Genomic DNA, 21790 nt, shown 5'->3' on the forward strand with positions numbered 1-21790 from the left:
CACGGCTGTTTGCACTCGCTCCCACAAGGTACCACAGAGACACTTGGTCATTACCAAAGACACAACCCAGAAAAGCACTGTCTGCAAAACTGATCCCCAGAGTCAATGAAATACATGCGTGGGCGAGGAGGTGAGATATTTTTATGATCTTGCCTTATGGTAATCTTGGTGACCTAAGTGGTGAGAATTGCATAGAAATTTTGATTACTTCATAACTAGGGGGAAAATTTCTGTTCTTAAATTTCTGTTGTAAAAAATATCCGTAGTCAGTGGAGTATATTTATGATGTACCAGAGAAATTTTGTGCTACTAGAACCAAACAACCTGGGGTTTCATTTGAGATTGTTTTGAAGTGACCATGTGCTGCAGTTCCAGACATCATTTGCTGCATCGAGAAAATGCAACAAACCTCTCATGAGTTGAATTCTTCAGATTTGGGTGGGTTTTTTTTTTTTGTCCTTCCACAGATCCTTAGAATTTGCACAAGATACACACCAGAACAAGACACCATGACCTTTTCAGATGGCCTTACCCTAAACCGAACTCAGATGCACAACGCCGGATTTGGCCCCCTGACTGATCTCGTGTTCACATTTGCCAACCAGCTCCTGCCTTTGGAAATGGATGATACAGAAACGGGTCTCCTTAGTGCCATCTGCTTAATCTGTGGAGGTACCGTACAGCGTGAACTCAGATGCGTTTGAAAAGGATGCTGAGAACTTCATTTATGTTCTGTTTTGCTTTCCTGTACTAAAACATCTATCTATATATAATAGATATAAATATTATTATGTATGTTATATAAACCACTTAACACTAAAGGTTTATTTTCCACCGGTGATAGCTATTGGTTTTATTATGGATACGTTTTTAAATGAATCAAATCATTCTGTCAAGCAACCGATGCTCTTTGCCGTACAGGATACTTGCTGCATTTTTTATGAGTGGTATATGGGTGGTTACCTGTACGAATGACCTTTGTTACAGCAAGATGCCCATTACACAGCTTTTACTCAAAATTGCCATGCATATACATGTAGTTACGTTCACACAGAAGTCACTGGTGATAACTTTCTTTGGAAAAAGAATAGATTACATTTTGAAATCGGCATAGTGGCACTAATGACATGATTTGGAGGGGGGGGGCGCTGATTACAACTTGAAAGGGGCATTGTCAGGTAAAATCATGGTTTTCAAACACAAAAAGTGAAGTGTCAAGTAATTTCCAAAATCCTCTGTAAATGTATTTTGTTTCAATCACCTAGTCTCTCTCCTCCTCTGCAGAATCTGGACTAGCAACGGCAACACACCTTGTTTAGTTGGGCCCTTTTGTTGAAACACAAACCGGGTGCTACTAACAGAAGGTTTAAGAACAAGAGTTAGTCTTTGTTGACAATGGCCCTTTAGTACAAAATCTTTCCAATTTTGTGTGTGTCTAACCATAACCCATCAAAAGCACTGGTGGTTTCTGAGGTGTCACTGGTATGTGACTGGTGCATCCTGGTTTATGGGTGGTGTTTGTTGTCACTCAAGCTCGCACTGCCATCTGCTGATACCTGATGGTAACTCAGTTTATTTTAGTATGGATACAAAAAATAAACTAGCGGTAATCTCTTTGTATACCTAGGTAGCTTATCAATGACACATACAAAATCCATTCTGAAATACTGTTTGCAGCAAGGTGTTTTCCCCTTGGAGAGGGAGGTACAAGAGCAGACTTGTAGTTCTGGACCACTCAAATGACAAACCTTTCCAGCCACCAAGGAGAGACGAGTCTAAGTTTCAGAAAGCCATGGTTTAGCTGCTTCCTGTGGAATACCCACTCCAGAGTGTGGGTCATAAGTGAAAAGATGAAATTCATGGAGTTCTAATCAAGAACATGGAGGAGCTTCTGTGATTTGGAGTTTGTAAAAAGAAATACTTATTTAAAACCATGAGTGATATGATACTTTTCTACAGATCGCCAGGACCTTGAAGAACCAATGAAAGTGGATAAGCTTCAGGAACCACTGCTTGAAGCACTGAAAATTTACATCCGAAAGAGACGACCCAACAAGCCTCATATGTTCCCAAAGATCTTAATGAAAATCACAGATCTTCGTAGCATCAGTGCGAAAGGTACGGTGTCTCCCCCTAATTCAGCAAGAGTGTCAGTGTTCGGTTTCAGAGGAAACTGGCCTAGAGACCGGCGTTGTTATTTTTTTAATGTGTCTAAGAAACATCCTTGTGACCTTCCTCTTCCCTTCTTTATGTGTTTAAATCGGTTCTATTTTAAACATACATGGCGCTACATTCTTCATGCAACTTACAGTGAAAATGACGTCTTAGGTATAAGTGCGGTAGCAAATCATTAGCGTGAACTGTCAGTGATTTTAAAACAAGATAAAACCTCAAATTAAACCTTTGTTGAAGTTTACAAGGGGGTGCAAGTCAACGTCTATTTTGTATCCCTAATGGCTTCCAAAACCAGTCTGTTTACAGACAGCGGGAAAGGCTGGCACATCCCAAATTCCCCTAAACTGTGGTCTGGTGTACTTTAGAACGGATTAGATCCAGGATTTTGGAGATTCGGCACCTCTAATCCAAACTAACCATGCTTATAGGTGGATCAGTTTTAACATTTTATGTGGGCTTGTATGTGACCGATCACGTGAAACACACAGTCTAAGTGCTGTCACATAAATTCTCTGAAGCAGGGGGGTGGCTGAAGGCTTTCATTTAATCAGGCTCCCCCCAGGGCGGGCTGGGTGGCTGTTCTGGACATAGAGCGGACAGTCCGTGGTGTGGCAGGGCGCTGGCATCGCCACACACCCTGTGCTGTGGCTTCGAAGGTGGCTGTGCTCCTTTTGTTTGTGTACCCCTCTCTCTCCCCAAGACGCAATTTCAGACGCGTCCAGCAGTTTCATGTACGTCCACCTCCAGACTGCTGGGGAGCTGTCCTGGAGATGTACCAGCCTGACTACAGGGAGTCTAAAGAATTGCAGCCGGTTCTTATTTTTCACAGTGGTTGATGCAGTTCCACTTTCTTACTGTGCTTACTCAGCCACAGGTTTGCTACCCCTGCTAGACAAGCAAGCACATGAGCTTGTACGTACAGGTGCCTATGTAGGTATAGATTGGATTTCTGCTTTTAAAAAAATTACTGATTTCATTTGACGTGGTTTTTGACAAGACTTCAGGGGGGCAGCAGTCAGATCACTCAAATAGATACGCTTGCTTTACATTAAAACCTGAACTGTTACACTTTAAATAATATATAAGTTAAAAGATCAAGCTATAGCTATGTTTATATAAAGAAGTGAGCTATTTAATTGGATTGATTAGTACCAAAAGAATAACTTAGAAAGCGCCAGAGCGGGAAGCAAAGGTATCCTAAAAGGACCCACTTAGTAGGTTATCTAAAGCTTGCGTTTACCCTCAAGTAAAGCAGGCTCCATCCAACTGAAACCGCCAAACAAACTTAGAGCAGTACTGAGCTATAAAAATATTTAGGGGAGCTTTTTCGTTCTACTGTTCTTGCTTGTGGGAAATCCATTGCACTTTCCTGCTGCTTTGCCAGAGCCCTCCAGCTCCTCAGGAACACGGCTCTGTCTTTATGTTCAGTCACAAGAAAGGATTCTCCTCTCCATTCTGACATAAGTATTTAACTTTAATTATATCATTAATGTTTTATGGTAGAACTAAATCATACAAAGGACTGGTGATGTCCTGGAGGAGGGTGTGTGTGTCTTGAGTTTCATTTGAAAGACGTACATTAGAAGATAATGACTTTTGATGGTACATGATCGCTGAAAGCAATTACCAAAGCAAGCATGACCCGAAACGGCCGAGTCTAGTGTCTCCTCGCACTAGAGTTCCTTATACACCGATGTTCCTCTGTGACATCAGAAGTATCGTAATGAAGAATTAAGCATGCGTGGGACTAAAGCAAGAGACTGTCTTCTGAGTTCTCTCGTCCCACCATGAAATTGGAAGTTTGCAAGACCTGAAAAATTACTGTGGCTTTACAGCGGTTACTACGTAACCCACAAAACCACCTGGCAGTCCGACCGAGTACTCCGCAACAGCAGAAGGCGGGTGTGGAACACGGCCAGATTCAGTTCGTCAGCTCTGGCTGCAGATGGTTTTCAGAGAAGCTCTCAGCATAATTCTGCATTAATTTCTTTCCGATTAGGAAGCTTGCCCCTTTGCTCCTCACAGTTACTTAAGAGAGTTTTTAATCAACATTCACTTGGAAAAAGTTGGTCATTGCCTTTGTAGATGATTTTTTGAAGCTCCACAGCTAAGGCATGAACATAAGTGCTCCCTTACAGTCTGGGGTTACCGCTGCGGCTGACAACGAGCTCTCTCCAGCACGTACGTTGCAGCAGCACAGATAAGTGGAATATATCCAGAGGTTCTCTCTGGAATAGTTAATCAGTAACCAGACTATTTTCCCTTTAATTTTGTTGGCTCCTCTTGCCTCCCTTCATGTTTAAAAAGCACAGGCTCCTGTTATGCTATGCAACGTGTTAGACCAGGTATTTGAATGCTGATGTTTACGGCTATAAATTGCCTGATGTCCTGAAAAGAAAAATCTTTTTCCCCCATCAGCAGCAAAACGTGTAAAGCACATTCATGCCTCAGTGTGGAACAGAACCTTTACTGTATATCCTCACTTTACTCGAGACGTAATTCCAAGATGCTGCTGTCGAGGCCTTTCTGAACGTGGCTTGTCTGTCACTGCGAGCAGCAGCAGTGTAGAGCGACAGCAGCAGCTGAACCCTCCTGCTTTACAGACCAGGCTGTTCCCAATTAACAGCCCTTTTTTTTTTCACTGAGAGTTTTGTCCATCCAGCATTCAAGAATTCCTGTCTGTAGTAACTTACTAATCCCTCAGCAGTTCCCTCAGCATTAACTGCCCGGCGTCAGGCAGGGTCTTGGCTGATTTTTAAACGCAGGCTTCTGCGCCGCTGCGGCCCGGCGTCTTAAGGACAGAGCTTCCTGGGAGCACCGAGCCGATGGCGCACACAAGTTACAGGTGAACTGCGCGGGGGCTGCCTCTTCAGGCAGCTGTCCCCGTAAGCCTGTCCTGGCCAGGAAACCTTAACACGCCTTAGGAGCAACAGGCGCTGTTGTCTGCCTTTGTGATTTATGTTCTTTCTTTTAAACTAATATTAGTTGTTGGTGCACAGTCTGAGTAACCAGGATTTATGTAGTACTTTTGTTTAATCCTATGCATACTAGCCTGCAAAACCACGTCTGCGTAAAAATAACTGAACTGTTCGGTGTTCGTCTTTGGCAAATGTAACAACAGGTAAGTCACCTGTAAACACTGTCAGTGCTTCTGTGTACTTTTGTGGTTAATTAGCACAAGCAAAGAAGCCTGAACGCTACAGGACACTTTACAAAAAAAGTATCTTTTTGCCTGAATTTTTTGTATAAAACAACGGTTTGTTAAATTCCGAATCTTATTTCACAGTTTTCTATACGGGAAAGAATGTTCTGACTTAAATCGCTGCAGTTCTCTTCCAGGATTCACCTCACCTATTTAACAGAAATTGGCCAGAATTTTTGTCATTCTAGTCTTTGCAGATACCGCGTACAGATTAAAAACTGTAAAGTATATTCCAATTTATAAGCACATCTATGTGGGAACAGTTTAGTTTAACTTTTCAGTATAATTTAAAGCTGTTTTGGTTCCTTCCCTGAAAAGCAGCAGTTCATCCCATTTACCTGTGCTGTAATATCAGGCGCTATGTCATGATTTTAAATGAGTTAAGGAGTACCCATCTAACTCCCCCTTCTTGTATGACCGAAGTCGTTCCCTTCTTCCACACAAAACCACGTACAGAAGGAGCCGTCACATCTGTTACAATAACATACCCTGAAATTGCTACTGATGATGCTAAAAAAAAAAAAGGAAATTTTACAAACGGTACTAATAGAAAGGCCCTCTTGTTTTCTTTTTAAAGGTGCAGAACGTGTCATTACATTGAAAATGGAAATTCCTGGATCCATGCCACCTCTTATCCAGGAAATGTTGGAGAACTCTGAAGGACATGAACCACTGACACCAACCTCAAATGGAAATACTGCAGAACACAGTCCTAGTATCTCACCGAGTTCAGTGGATAACAGCAGTGTCAGTCAATCCCCTATGGTGGAGTAAGACATTTTCCAGCTACTTCAGACATTCCTAATACCTTATGTACAGGAATGAAAAGCAAGAAAAACATTTTTACTGCTGCTTAGTTTCTGGACTTAATATATATCTATATATGTGTATATATATAGATAAAAACTCAACAAGGACCAAGAAATTTTCATATGTATCGATATATACTCCTTGCTGTTTAAACTCTTAAAACTAGAAAATGCAAACTTTTGAAACTCTAAATCAGCCATTTCATGCAAAAAATAGTTAAGCTTCTGTTTTCTCCTCTGAACATTCAAGATTGCATGGTGACGAGACAGATCTCAAACTTTTAAATTCTGGTTGCATTTCTGATGACTTTGTACATACAAATGTATGGCTGTGCTTTCCATACTGGATGTTTGGTGCTTTCCTTTTGTCTCTCATACCTAAAGCGATCAAGACACCAACCATTCGAAACGGACTACCGTACACGTCCAGAAAAGGAAGTTTAAAGGACCGTCTGGTTTAGTTTAATATGAAAACTTGTCTCGGATGCCCTCAGTTCGCATCTCCTTCCTTGTAAAAAGTATACAAAAGTTCACTGCGCTGGCAGAAAAGACATCAGCATTAACTGCCAGATCAGTTATTCAGATGTCAGTTGTTCCACTGTTAATGTCACTTTAAAATTTAAAGAAGTGGTTTCTTACCGGGCTGGTGACCTAGCTACACAATTAACTACCCATTTCTCCAGCAACGCTAGCCTCCAAGGCAGAAACACTTTTCAGTGTTACCATGTTTTTGTTTACTTGTTCACAAGCCATTAGGGAAACTTCATGGGATGATAACCAGCAGACTCATTTACAGCATTCCAGTCGGTGAGTCTAGGGTATTTCCTTAAGAAGCAACTGCCAGGAGTTAGCTGGGTTTTCTGGCCTTCCAGGTGCTAGGGAAGTACAGCTAGGACTTCCAGAAACACAAGGAGAGAATCTGCCTTCTTGGCCTTGTTAAATCACCATGAAGCAGAGTGAAAACTGTGGTAGAATGGTTAACAGATTTAAAGTGTCAGTTTCTTAGGTTTCATTTAAAGCACTAGTGGATTTTTTTTTATATATTCTAGCAAGTCTGTGATGTACTTTCACTGGCTCTGTTTGTACATTGAGATTGTTTAACAATGCTTTCTATGTTCATATACTGTTTACCTTTTTCCATGGAGTCTCCTGGCAAAGAATAAAATATATTTATTTTAAAAAAAAAAAACCAACAGCTCGTGTAGTAGTAGTCCCTCCAGTCCACATTTTACACACACACGATAATTTTCCATTTTTTAATGTTTAAACTTCATTTCAAAAGGCAGGTTTGCTGTTTGCAACCATGACAATTAAAATGTGCTTTAGCACAGCTGTCTAGAACATCTCTACAAGCCAGTCAGACAAATACATGACATTTCAATGAGTAAAAAAGAGCATAAAACTGTAGGTGTAAGAACAAAATGTTAAAATGCCTACACACAATAATAAAAACCATCAATTACATTATCACATAAAATAAGTCAAATGTACAAAAGTTTGCGACAGAAGGGACAAAAGGACAACACAAGATATTTGTTGGAAAAGATTTGCGTGCTCTTTGGGCACTTAATTAAACATATCAAAATCATCATCTTCATCAGACTCTGCAAAATATTTAACTTCTTTTCTAGCCCGGCCTGTCCGTGGCTTTGGGGCAGTTTCGGAGGCAAAGCCTGACTGAAAGATTTCCACATCAGAATCCTGGTCAAAAGCAGCCTTCTTGGACTTCTTTAGAAAAGAAAAGACAAATCAGTTGTAACGCTTTGTACGTTTTTCCCTTTCAATACTCAGAATTGAAAGAAGCCTCCTCTAACATCTAATTTCTAAATGCACCTAAACCCCAAATACCGTATTAGCAACCTGTAATAAGAACGTGTACCTTTACGTGGGGTAATCCATTAGGGTCTTTTTTACAAAGAGAAAGGAGCAGAGATGGAACTGACCTTGCTCGGTGTTGATTTAGGCGTTTTCTTCCCAGGGTTGTATTCACCTTCATTTTCTGAACTGGATGCTTTCCTTTTCTTTGCCCCTCTACCCTTTCCTAGGTGAGAGATTATGATTTAACTTTGTTTTCCTTTTTTTTTTTTAAAAAAAAAATAAATAATTAAACTCCAGACTTCAGCAAACTGAAAAAAAGCCCTAGCAAAATTACTTTAGTACATCTACGTACGAAACTTCAAATTTAGTTCCCAACCCAAGCTTCTTCACAACAGCAGTAAAATAGGAAGTTGCCGTCGGCCCCAGCAAGTCAAGCTGTCCGTTCAAGATGGGGACAGACTCGGTTAGATCAGTGACTGCCAGACTCCTGAGGTACCGCAGGTCCCTGGTCGCCCTCCGTACTGATTACACACCGTTACTTCACCTTTACTGCTTAGTACGTTTAGCGTTGACCCGAGCTATCGACGCTGGCACATCCCTTACAGACTGCTCAGATTACACCGCTTGGTGGGCCGTGTGTTGGGAGGGCTGAGAACTCGGATACCAAAGAATTGGATTAAAAAGCCAGAAATAACTACTTACTGGAATGACTAACATAGTTTTACTGTCTTGCAAAAAGCTGAGATCAAACAAACTGATGAACAAAAGAAGGGGGTGGGGGTGGGGGGCAGAGCTATTAAATACATTTCCAACAGTGAAGGTCAGATAAAAAGTTCACGCACTGATTGTCAAGAAAAGTAAGTACACTCTATTTGTCACGGAAGAGGCTCACGGCTGAGTAATCTGCTAGTGATTAATCTACTAATAAATCAATGTGGTTCTAATTTTAGAGACCCTAGTTCCCATTCCTTATACAAACGATTGTGAAGCTGCGTTACGCAGAGCAGGTGTGGACACTGAAACGCTTACCTTTGGGTGCTGCCGTCTTCTTTGGAATGCCGAATTCTGAATCTGAGTCAGAGTTTATAATTTCCACCTTCTTGGCCTTGGAAGCTCTTTTAGGTTTAGGGGGCACATCTAGTTTTGCTGTTAGGATTAGAGATATTAAATATGTTAAATTCTTATATTGGTTAGAAGTATTAAATTTTATGAGATTCTCCAATTACAGCACAAATGACAGATTTTAAACCAAGATCAGCCGTTTCAGCACTTGGAGAAAATATACTTCAGCTTTTACGCTAAAACTGCGTGGAATACACGGGAGGTTTCCTTTGCCATACTTTTGAGATACATCAGTGCATTCGGTAAGTTCCAGTGGTTTTGATTAAATGCGTTTTCATCTTTTTGAGCACAAAACCGGTTACTGGTAACTTACAAGCAGCAACTTACTATAAACACGTTTGGATACACCACAGTGTTTACAGACAGAGCTTGCCGCTTGTGACATTTCTGCCTTCAGTGGTACAACGGCAGGACCACCTTCCCTATGATTACGACAGGCGTTTGAGAGACTGTGCACCTGAGTCTGTGACATTTTCTGGCAATCTCAGTGAAAAGGAACTTCAGAAAAAGCAGAAAGGACAGGAAGGGGACATACCTGTGGATTTCATACAGAATGTCAATTATTGCTACGCAGCTAGGCTTGCCACCTTTAAAGAGACAAATCACTGGTATGTTCTCATAATAGGTGACCAGGGATAGAATCACAGAATCATTTAGGTTGGAAAAGATCCTTAAGGTCATCGGATAATGTGTTCTGTATGTTGACAGACAAGTGAGTCCTCTGCAGAAACCTTGAGATACGCTACTGACCTACACTCCATCAGGTACACGTACCTCAAAGATGACGAGATACAGGTAAGAAAGCTCCAGATACCAGGAATGTGGACATTTGTGAGAACTCAAGCTTTCATTTATGGTATTACTAGGCAAACGTGTTCAGACAACAAGAGAGTGTCTCCGCAAACTTTTTGGCTATGATGCTTTCAACTGCTACCCACTGGTGAGTCGCTGCACAAAGACAGTTACGTCTTTCCTGCTTTTCCGCTTTCCAGTTTTTCTGCTAGGTAATCCGGGTATCAGGTCCTGACAGTACAAGAACTAAAGCATCGTGGATAGGGAAAAAAATGGCGTTGGCTGTGGCAGCATTTCAGATAAGACTTGGGGAGGGAAGCAACGATGCTTAGGATGGAAGTCAGGAACCATATTTGAAAGCAACTTGAAACGGGTCTCTCTAGGTATCTCAGCTAGGAAAAACCAGCTGTATTGGCGTAAAGTAAAACTAAGTAAGCCACAAAGACTACCAGTAAGCCTGGAAAAAAGTACATCACAACTGAAAGCAGATGGAATACTTTCTAGAAGCATCGCCATCAGTCAGTAGCTAGTTATCAGTAAAGGCAGTAGTACCTGAAGGCACATTTTAGGTCCCATAAAGTCCTTCATACAGGAAAAAGCTTTGCCAGCGTAAGAAACTTAGACTAGGGGGCAGGGAAGGGAAAGATTCAGAAGTTTCATCAACTTGAAGATGACAAGCAGAAATTGCGACCAAGAGAATCTTAGTAGAAGAGATCCGTTTTAGATGTAGGCGACATTCAGCACCAGGAGCTGAGGTTTTAGACAATCCTCTTACAGAACCGTACAGTTCCTGATGCTGTTAACGGAAAAGTGGCACACCAGGCAGAAGCCAAGTATGCTCCATTGACAAGTACTACCCAGCACATACATCATGAGATGTAACTATCTTCGTCTGGCCCCAAGTCCTTGAATTTGTCAACTGATGTTAGAAAAGGGGCAGACTTCTCACTGACAAACAAGGAACGGACACAACGTAACTGGGGAATGAAAGGGAAGGATGACACGCCACCACAAACACTACACTTGTTCTCCCCTTGAAACAGAGCCTGTCAACACAGGTCAGCTCCTGTGAAGCCTGCCTGTAGAACACCAAGTCCAAGGGTCAGCAAACCTCTTGTTACTAAAGCAAGTGTCCGTGGCTTCCAGAACGTGCAATTCCCTCTGCACTAACTCTGGCGAGATTCTCAGCTGCTACCTTAGATTACAGACCTAATGACTGCACAAGTGGGAAGGATCTCTGACAGCAACTAGACTGCCATCGGCTCAGCCAAGCTCTCCACTAGGTACCATGGCGTGAAATGGAAGTCTGCAGCGGGGTCAATGTGCACAGGCTCTCAACAAGTTCAAGTTTTTGGTCGAAAGTCCAGAAATGGTATCAGTCCTACAGCTGATGCGAAGGGTATGCCCCACTGCTAGAATCTCAACATCTGGGCTGTTCGAGGTGAGCAGCTGCTTATAACCGAAGAGCAAGACTGCTTTTCAGATTTCCCTTAGGCTTAGTATAAAGCACTGGAACCACAGACCTCTCAAATAGTGCATGGAAAGCAAGCTGAGCAGTCTCTTGATCCTCTGTAGTGAACACCAGAAGTCAAGAGATTTCATCTCAAATTGGTCTTAGTCTGAAAAGAAGCTGAACTTGTACCTATTCCTTTATTTCTCACTGGAGAAGTGGATGTGGCTGTACAGACAGCAAGGCTAGAGAACAAATCGTTCTTCAGTTTCAGCTTTCTGTCCTTACAAATCCGAGCTCTGGAGTCCCAGAAAAATCAAACAACAATTGTTTCAGCCACACAATAGTCAGTCCCAGTGTGAGGATGAGCGGCCGGAACCAGAAAACGGGTTCTGAAGGGGCTGCTGATACAGGGCATGCAGCTGGACTTAGAATCAAGGAGACTACTCAAAGGATACCAGATGAGCAATGAACTAAGCATGCTAAGTTATCACTGCACTGTCAAAAACCATGTCATGATGCTGTGGTCATGTCTAAGCTGGGCAAAGAAGAGATGAAAACTGGCGAAAGCAACCTGTCCTATTGGCATGCACTGAGAGGGAGACTGTCCCTAAGGCTACTCTGAAGGCAAAAATTTAACTTTTACTTGAAAGAGAGCCTGTTTATACCTATTTTGTGAGTGTAAAGGTTAATGACATACTGAGAAACAGATCACAGCTGTATTGCAAGGTTTCAAGTTAGGTTAACAACAACTCATCGCATCCAGGCCTTCAAAAAACAGAGAGGGAGAAAGAGATCGAACGTTAAATTGCATCCATGCCTGGCTACTGCATACCCAGTTCTCTCTTGTATTACTGCAGTACAGAAGTTTAACATAAAAGACTATTCTATTAGAGATCAGCTATTCCTGTAAACAATCTTCATTTATTGTATTATAGAAAATTACTAGCTGAAAGTGTTTGAGAAGCATTCAGACGTTCGCTGATTCAAACAGTTTACAAATTAGATCAGACACAATGCAGCAAGAAAGAGATTAGAAACAGGGAAGCAGTGGGGGAGAGGATGAAAAGATGCTACAGTTCACTGGTACCTAATATATAACACAAGATTTTTTTCTTCTCATTTTTAAAAGAGTAAGTTAACTACTGTAACTGGCTGCTTTCTTGCAGATTTCCTTGAGATATCTTTTTTGAGGAAGAATTAATACATTAAGCTCAGCTGCAAATTGGTCAAAAGATGGTTTAAAAAGCAAAGGCCACAGTACCACAGGAAAAAAAATGCTTTTGGAGGAGAGAAGATCGAGCAGCAAGAAAAAAGGAAATTATCTGAAAGACATACGGGAAGAAAGGCAAAGATCCGAAAGCAACAAAATCCCCTGTCTATCATAAGTTAAGAACTGTATTTTATAACCTATTTTAACTACTATTAGGTAAGAAAAAACATAATTTTCACCATTAATTATGGCAAGTGTCTAGCATAGTTTTTAACACACATTTAGAAAAAAGTGCAAGTCTTTCTCTTAAAAGTAGCACTAACAACAGATGAACCAGTATTCCCCAAAGTACACAGAGGGGAAAAAAAACCCACCTTCTTCCTACAAATACCCAAGCTCAACCATAGAAGCAAATCCAAATAATAAACACGCTCTTCTCGGAATTGTCCATAATTCCACAATATAAGAATCTGCAAGATATCAGTTCTAAAAGCCTGACTAATAGCTGAAAGTATTTACACCTCTGAAGTTTGAGGAGAGCCTTTTCATCCTCCGTTTCAAGAAGAAAAACAACTGTGCCAAGTGGAACGTACTGTGACAGTTTACTGTGCTGGTTTTGGCTGGGATAGAGTTAATTTTCTTCTTAGCAGCTAGCGTGGGGCTATGTTTTAGATTTGTGCTGGAAACTGTTGGTAATACAGGGATGTTCTCCTGATTGCCGAGCAGTGCTCACACAGAGCCAAGGGCTTTTCTGCTCCTCACCCCACCCCACCAGTGAGTAGGTTGAGGGTGCACAAGAAATTGGGAGGGGACACAGCCAGGACAGCTGACCCACGGGATATTCCATACCATATGACATCATGCTCAGCAATACAAAGCTGAGGGAAGAAGGAAGGGGGACATTTGGAGTGTTGGTGTTTGTCTTCCCACGTAACCGTTAACTGCGATGGGGCGCCACTCTCCTGGCTATGGCCGAACACCTGCCTGCCCATGGGAAGCGGTGAATGAATTCCTCGTTTTGCTTTGCTTGTGTGTGCGGCTTTTGCTTTGCCTACTGAGCTGTCTTTACCTCAGCCCATGGGTTTTCTCACTTTTATTCTTCCGATTCTCTCCCCCATCCCACTGCAGGGGAGTGAGCGAGCAGCTGCACGGCGCTTAGTTGCTGGCTGGGGTTAAACCACAACATCTACTTAGGAGGTAAATATTTCCCAGGGATTCCTCCGTTGCACTTTCTCTCCTTCCTTCTAAAGTAAGTTAGATCTTCAACCCCAAGGTCATCTTGTTTCACTTGTTCACCAAGGGTAAAAACCTCCCATTAGTTAAACTAATCAAAGGCTGAACACCAGCTGCATATGTGGAAAGTATTAAGTTTTGACACTACAGTAACCAGTGGAATGAAAGACATTAAGGAGCTGGAAGAAGTTCACACGCTATGCTGAATTCCACTAAGTTCAAAATAAACAAATTCAGTTTCCACTCTGAAGATGTGAAGAGCAAAGGTGGAGAAGACAAGTTTTAAATAAATGGATTGGCTTACAGAACAATCCCATACATACCCTTTTTAGCAGCCACTGTTTTACTTGGAATTTTCTCTGTTTGTTTTGGGGCAAAAGATGATGAAAAAACAGGAGCAGAATCCTCTTCATCACTGTCCAATTTTGTTGTATCTACAATCACAGAGTATGTTTAGAATAAGATTCATTCATCACTGCACATTTTACATCAATATTAATAACAGTCAAAATTAATCTCAAAAAAGTGCTTCCGATACTATAGCTAGGCTACAGACATTTATCTATGATACAACAAGCTTTGTTCCACTACAGACCAGAACCTCCTTCCCCTTTCCCCTTTAGAGATCTGGACATCATTCGTCTATAACATCACTGTGTGAAATTTGTGTATACCACATAAGCTCTCCAATATATTCCATGACAGTTGCTGTAAGATTAAATAGCTCAGTGAAAACAAGCTCACCATCATCTGTCTTCTGAGAGTAAGATGGAAAAGAGAAGATGTTCCCAAAATCTTGATTTTTCTTGTCTTGAGATGTTTTCCTACTTCCAAACAGGAAACAGACATTATGAGTTGCATAAACTACATACTGAAATATGCAGACGTTACAATATCCATATGAGATTAAATTCCTGGTTTAGCACTACCGAGTATTTCTAGCACTTCTGTATAATGCTTGCAGCAGTCAAACCCCTAACATCACAAATCAGTTGTGAACTTCAGGCATTTACAATTAACAGAATTACACTTTTTCCAATAGTTCTGTAAACCAGACTGGCACAACATGGAAAATGGAGAATCTTAAAAAAACATGCAGTGAACAGACGATATTACTGACAGTGCACCATAATTTGGCAAATCAAGTTTACCTCTGCATAGGTCAATTGCAAGGCTGAGGTAATATGCTTTAATTCCTCCCCAGGAATTTATTTTGCATGTAGGGTAATAACGAGTTGATATTTCTCAGTTTTGTTCAGAGACATCTGCACTCAAAAATTTATTAGTAATGAAATACTGCTGAGTTATAGTACTTACTCTGGAGACTGCTTTGATTTGGTTGGGGAGAAGTCATATTCATCTTTTTCTAAACTGTCTGAGGGAACAAACTCATCCTCTCTGTCATTTGTAACTGGAGAGGCTTTTACTTTGAGCTCATCCAAATCATTATTGTTGTTGGCATCATCATCATCATCGGCATCATCTTCTTCTTCTGAGAAGTCAAAAGTATACTTGGGCCTCTCAGCTAAAAAAAACAAACACAACACAACAACAACAACAAAAAAAAATCACGTAACTATACATTTCAAGATAGTTGCTTATGTTAACACATAAATAAAATGGAAGTCACCAAACAATCCCTGTCTCAGAGTATACAAGACTAAAGACTGGGGGAAAAGAAACTTGTTTGAGCCCGGAAGAATAAAGGGACATCATTAAAAGTCTTACCAAACATCTCACACCACTTGTGGTTTGCTCAGATACCTTCAGCTAATGACATTATGGAGACATCACTGGGTAAGTACTTTCAAGGAATGAGAATCCTTCACTTACAATTGGAAGTTTTTTTGAGTCTATCATTTGAATATTCTTCCTCATCAACTGCTTGAAAAATTAATCAACAGTTTTTCAGACAAAACTGTGTTTTTCTTAAACTATCAATTATTTATGTATTTTCCAAACTTTCAGTCTCCTATATTTTTGCTTTTCATGGGCTGTTCAGACTTTTTTTGAGAAATTTTTACTAGCTATTTGGACTTTTGGGTCTTATTTGACAGTATAATTGCATTACAGTAACTTTTTTATTTGTAATGGTATTGTCTGGTCTATTTCTTGTACAATTCATTAGTATTGTGGATAATTTCTATTCTAGTGTTTAGAATAAGGGAAGGATTTCTGGACCAATTTACAAAATCTTTTGTATCTTGAGTTCCTAGTCCTGACATTTAAGAGTTTGTTCACTAACCGCACAACAAAGAAAATGTAATGCAAGCAATCTGCAGGAGACAAGGTCCTAAAGGCAGGCTTTGGTCAAAAAAAAAAAAAAAAAAGTAGTTGAAACTTTCAGTCACAGTGCACAATGCACAAGAGCTTGGGTACCTGCAGCTCTCCTAAGCAGAGAGTCTCTTGGAATAATCACAGGCTCATTCTCTTCTAAATCACTTTCAGACTTGGATTCATCATCTGACCACGGGTTTCGTTTCTTCACTTTTTTTGCACTGGATTTTGTAGATGATGGTGTTCTTCTTACCCTAGTACCTGCCACAAGTTAAAGCATTTACTACAGTCAGGGTAAAAAATATTTTCGTCTTTTCTAATCACTTACAGTACATACATTTAGCATAAATTTTTATCTTTAAAAGTTCTCCTTTAGGTGTTGTATATTTTCTTCTCCTTCCTGAAGAAAAATCGAATATGATGAAACTATTTCACACAGAACCTGAGCTGCTGCCGTCAAAGGAATCTGGTTTATGACTGAAAAACATAAAAGTCTCTAATTTGAAGTTTTAGCTGCTCTGCAGCCAAACTCCCATTTTTTTAAAGGTTGTTGGAGTTTTCCAGGAAAAGAACAAGCAGTTTTCCATTATTCAGAGAATATGATCAGGACCAGTTATTGGAAAAATGTAATTAACATGGGAAGCAGAGGATACCCCACTGGGCAGTAACAATGCATTCAGTCAGTTGCAGGGCAAGCTCAGGTCAAGCTGGGCTAATTGGCTCTGGCTCCACCAGCGAGGGTAGACCTGAGCTGCACGTAGAAAACCCAGTCATAACTGTACTCAGCTAATCTATTCAGGTCAGATAACCCTCTGAATAATTAAAAACAGATCTTTTCTCAGAAGTATTCATGTAACCACTTTTTATTCTGTTTTTAAACCTCATACTTAAACCTTCTCTTCTGTCTTAAGCTTTCTGTTTTGTTGCTGTCCCCCCATTACTATGTTATTTCTCCAACAGTAATAATTAATTCCTACTGACAGAGGAAAAAGGTTAACATACACATTTGGTAGGTCTGCCAAGCCATAATATGTGCAACTTTCTAAAAGTCAGAATGACTGAATATGTCAATAGGAAAATTATTTAATCAGGTTTTACAATCTACACTATTACTCAGACTGAGGATAAGTGCTATGTCCTTCGATGTCAGAAAGCATACAAACTAGAAATTTCAGTGGGCACAGAATTAGTCTAATTATGTAAAACTAATCTATTTTTCTACTTGCAAGTTCAATGATTTAGACACATACACACACAAAAAAAAAAACCAAAACAGATGTAGAAAATGTAAGATCCACCCCCCAGAAAAGCAGCTTACGTAACAGAAATTTCACCAAAATACTTTCAAGTGTTTTCACACATCTCTTCAGGGAAGAAAATCAGATGAAACAGTGACTACTGTGGCATTATTCACCTTTAATTTAATGCCCTATTTGTATACACAACTATGATTAACTATGACTGTGTAAGGATCTTACCAGGCTCCTTCTTTTCTCTCTTAGGTTTAGGGGTTTTAGTTGCTGTGGCTGATGTATTCAGTGAGTCATCCCCACCGCCCTCAGCTGGAACACCACCAAATTCTTCATCAAATTCCATTTTTATTGCTAGAGAATCTGTTTCACCCTAAAAATATTAAAAAGTTGGGCAAAATAAAACAAATTATACCTTTATATTTTAAGATAGAACTGGAATAGTTTTACAGAAGATAATAGTGAAAGTAGACGAGTATACTGTCATTTGTTGAAACGTCTTGAAATTAAGAAATCTCAATAAAAACACCTGAACCGCAAGTAGTCACAAGAGGCTTGCAAATATAAAAGAAATCCAGTATTAACTTATTCATGCATTAGGTCAGCAAAACAGTATAAATACAGCTTTAATGAGGCCTAGCAGTTTGGATTTATGCTACCAGAGTAGAAAAATACAGCAGTTACGTAGTAAGTAATCTAACTACAGCAATATTTTCAATTTACCTTTTTCTTTTTCAGCAGTTTCCTGCTGGCATCAGCTTTCATGGCAGATGTAATCTGTGGAACTATTCTTCTGCCAAATGGTGATGGCATGGTCTCTTCCAATTGAAGTTTCTTCACCTTGGGTTTACCAACTTTGCCTTTTATTGGTTTGCCAACCATGCCAGCCAAAACATCTTCTCTTTCTTGTGCTTCTACTTTCTAACAAACAAGGCCGGGTGGGGTGGGGTGGGGTGGGATAGGGGGGGAACACATTCTTTTTTAATGAGGACAAAGTAGAACATGGTGATTACTTAAGATTCATCTCCTTTACACATGGAGCACAAGGCTTCCCTTAATTCTCACTTGAATTGTAACACACTTCCCAGTAATGGAAAAACCACCACTTAATCTGGGTAAATTCTTCATTACCCTACACTTTTTTTCATGATTAAGTAAACATGAACTTTTGGACCCTGCTAGACTGAAAATCTTTCTTTTATCAAGTTTCTATTTCTCATGTATGTGTCTGGGTAACGATGTAACTTTTCAGTGTTTAATTTAAGCAACTAGTTTTTACAGTAATTCCAAGGCACATTTTCCAGTCCTTCAGTCAGCTTTTTGCACAAAACGAACATAAAGCTGGAATACAGACATCTGAACACACCAGTTCCAACTGCAGCTGTACCACAAACACACGAAGAAAGAAAACAAACACCTTATTTGTAATATCCTGTGTCACTTCAAAAGATTATATCAGCCCTTTCCAGGCAACACTCAAAGCTGAGGCTCAGCCAGCCAGCCACCAACAGGACTTTACATTTTTTCAGAGTTACTGATGAGGTAAAGTAAAAGCTCCTCATATAGTACTTATGGCCTACACACTTAATTCCTACATGTACAGCTTTGCATTTGACAGTATTTATTGCCTCACACTCACAACCAATTAGATCATGTAGAACTACTACTACTACTATTATTATTATTGCCAGTTACTACTCCCACCTTTTTGTGTCATATGAAAACAGATTTTCTCCTGGTACTTTTTCTTTTATCCTTGCTGACTTGGAAAAAAACATTAAATTGTATAGCTGCAAAAGACGATCCCTGAGGAATACAACTAGGAACACAAATACCCAATATTTATTTCCCATTTACCATTATATTTGGAGGTCTATCTGCTTTTCATCCCAAATGCGGTATACTTTATTGTTTTTTGCTTAAATCATATTACTTTGAATTAATTAATAAATGCTTTTCATTAAATTAATTCAATATTTTTATAAGGATATGTAAAATAAAACATACTTCAAGCTCTTCAACAAAGGCTGCTAAATCTTCTTTCCAAAGATCTGAAGAAGATTTCCTTTTAAGGTCATTTAGTTCTCGCTCCTAAAACATGAACATAGATACAACATAAGTTACTAAGTTACAACTGAAGTAAATACTATCAAAACTGAACATTCACAATTAGACACATCAGTAATTACTGTATCTCTTCAGAACAAGCCTTCCATAGTGTACTAACCTTTGAATCTCTCTGCTTAATTAACTCTTCTACTTTCTCTTTCGTGAGTGACCATAGAGACATGTTTAAGATATAGTTAAAGTCGGGGCCAGAAGTTGAGCCAGAAGCAGAGGAAGCATCATCATTTGGGTTCTGTGGGTCCTCCTCTTCTGCTGCCTGAAGTGAAATATTTACAATTACAAGTATTAATAATCTTAGCTCTATGCATAAACTGTAACACTGCTCCAAAGCACCACCAGAGAGTAGTAAGGTCTGTCCTCATAGATTCAATAACCTTAACATTTTCTGGACCTTTCCAAAAGGCCACATTCCTGTGACTTTCTGTAACTGGATTATTTAATTATTTCATTTAAGAAAACAAATCTTAACCTGATGCTAGCCATATGCCTCGTATGCTGCTGGCTAAGATACTGGTACCGTCCTAGCTATCTCACAGGGCTGAGACCTTTGCCCTTGGGATGTTCATGTACATCTCTTTCTTCAGAAATGAGCAGGGTCTTTCAGATAGAAATTGCTATCAAAGCCCTGAATGTATACACTGTGGTGTGGAAGTGGATCAAAATTTCTCATAATAATAGTTTCATTATAAAATACAACACACTGCATGCAATTAAAATACAGTAGCAAAAGAACGCAAAGCAAAGCAAATGAGAAATGAAAACCAATAGGGAATGCAGTGGGAACAGTGTAGAAAAGGGGTGTCTTGACAGGGATTTGAAGTTGCTTTTCAAAGTAGTTTCATCTTCCCATAGTAAAGCATGAAATTAAACTTGTCACATCTCTTCTGGAACAACAAAAATCCCTCTTGGGTTTTTTTTAAAAAAAAAACCAGAAATAGATATAGGTCAAGGTCACATTTACTAAACTAAGTCCAAAAGTCATAGCTTTACAATATTGATGTTTCATTACAGAAATCTAATGCATAAGTTTATATATCAATAATTACATTCTGCAATCATATGACATAAATAATAAGGGGGACATCAGTTATATATGTGGGGTAACTGATGCAGCATTTTATGTATCAGCTAGTCAGAAATCAAGCTGCCAGTTTGATTTGGGTACATTAAGAAATTCAATCCTCTGCATTCTCATTTTAAGGCTTGTACTATCTAGTTTTCTTCTAAGAATTATCCATATGCGATACCATTATGTGACAATATCTTTATACAAGTTTCACATATTTTTAAAACTGGAAGCTAAAAGTAGTAATGAATAATCTTTTTAAGGTGTTATGTGTGTTATAAATTATTTTATTCAGATGTTTGTTTTCCAGTAGTCTAACTTAATAGAATTTATAACATTAGCAGCATTCACCCAGTAACTTCAGATTATTACCTTTTCCTGTGCCTCCTTCCAAGCTTTTACTGGATCAGATTCATAACCTCTCTGGACCAGCATCTGAATCAAATCTCGTTTTGATCTGTTCTCTACAAGACACACACACAACCAGGCGGCAGGGAGAGAAAGAAAAAAAAAAAAAACAAACACATCAGTGTCTTGAAAATAGATGTCTTACATGCAAGTACATTCTACTATATTTAACTCTTTTCCAGATTTCCCCCCTCTGTTAACAATTCTAACTTACATTTACTCACCTATGGTAATTTTTCCTTGTATCTTCTCCAGAACGAAACGAGCTTGATTGTTAAGCTTGGTAGATTCTGCACCCAGCATTCCCACAAGCCATTCCTTGCGTAAACTATAATAATGCAACCGCAAATCAAAGAACTCCTTCAAGATGTCTTGCACGGTTTCATACTTCTTTAAACATCCCATATGATCGAATAGCACCTACAAAATACATAATATACTGCTTGAGAGATTGCATAACTCCAACTTTGTTAACCTTTGTGTACGCGTGTATTTCTACTGCACACATACATGCACCACACAGAAAGTGGTATTTTGAAGACTGAACTCAAACCTTGCTATGGAACTACACAGCACATAGCTGGACAGATTTTATTCACAAGTATATTTAAAATGAGATTTATGGTCACATGTTCAAACAGGAAGACACCTATACAGAGAAACATTAATTCAGTTGAATGACTAATTTTATCTAACTATTAAAGCACAAGTTCAGTAGCACCTAATGATTTATAACTATTTAACTAACAGTTGAAAAGCATCTTTAATAATCTTTCAGTTCAGTTGTGAAATCTGCCACTTTTCAGCTGTGAAAACTGCCATCCTTCAAGTTCAAGCACAAACAAAGT

The 21790-nt window shown here is 39.6% G+C and overlaps 2 protein-coding genes across 11 annotated transcripts in view; one reads left to right on the forward strand and one right to left on the reverse strand.

The window, feature by feature from the left end:
- The window catches only part of RARB (retinoic acid receptor beta), a 334203-nt gene extending 326839 nt beyond the window's left edge, over positions 1 to 7364 (forward strand). For 4 of the 7 annotated variants that reach the window (XM_056334286.1, XM_056334288.1, XM_056334287.1 and 1 more), the window contains 3 exons: positions 468 to 672; positions 1960 to 2118; positions 5955 to 7364. In XM_056334286.1, coding sequence (XP_056190261.1) covers positions 468 to 672; positions 1960 to 2118; positions 5955 to 6151 — 561 coding nt within the window. In that variant the 3' untranslated portion in view covers positions 6152 to 7364. The remainder of the gene's footprint in view (positions 1 to 467; positions 673 to 1959; positions 2119 to 5954) is intronic. The other 3 variants (XM_056334290.1, XM_056334292.1, XM_056334291.1) reach the window with 1 other exon arrangement.
- Positions 7365 to 7428: 64 nt separating this feature from the next.
- TOP2B (DNA topoisomerase II beta) overlaps positions 7429 to 21790 on the reverse strand; it is a 65389-nt gene continuing 51027 nt past the window's right edge. Inside the window, exons 24-36 of one of the 4 annotated variants that reach the window (XM_056334285.1) lie at positions 21167 to 21362; positions 20907 to 20998; positions 19569 to 19724; positions 19349 to 19432; positions 18065 to 18262; positions 17570 to 17714; positions 16194 to 16352; positions 15132 to 15339; positions 14559 to 14638; positions 14138 to 14248; positions 9034 to 9150; positions 8130 to 8227; positions 7429 to 7911 (exon numbers count right to left, since the gene is read on the reverse strand). In XM_056334285.1, the coding sequence (XP_056190260.1) occupies positions 7753 to 7911; positions 8130 to 8227; positions 9034 to 9150; positions 14138 to 14248; positions 14559 to 14638; positions 15132 to 15339; positions 16194 to 16352; positions 17570 to 17714; positions 18065 to 18262; positions 19349 to 19432; positions 19569 to 19724; positions 20907 to 20998; positions 21167 to 21362 (1803 nt within the window). In that variant the 3' untranslated portion in view covers positions 7429 to 7752. Of the gene's footprint in view, positions 7915 to 8129; positions 8228 to 9033; positions 9151 to 14137; positions 14249 to 14558; positions 14642 to 15131; positions 15340 to 16193; positions 16353 to 17569; positions 17715 to 18064; positions 18263 to 19348; positions 19433 to 19568; positions 19725 to 20906; positions 20999 to 21166; positions 21363 to 21790 lie in introns of all 4 variants that reach the window. The other 3 variants (XM_056334284.1, XM_056334282.1, XM_056334281.1) reach the window with 3 other exon arrangements.

The sequence above is a fragment of the Falco biarmicus genome, chromosome 4 (assembly GCF_023638135.1).
Source record: "Falco biarmicus isolate bFalBia1 chromosome 4, bFalBia1.pri, whole genome shotgun sequence".
In the NCBI taxonomy this organism is placed as follows: Eukaryota; Metazoa; Chordata; class Aves; order Falconiformes; family Falconidae; genus Falco; species Falco biarmicus.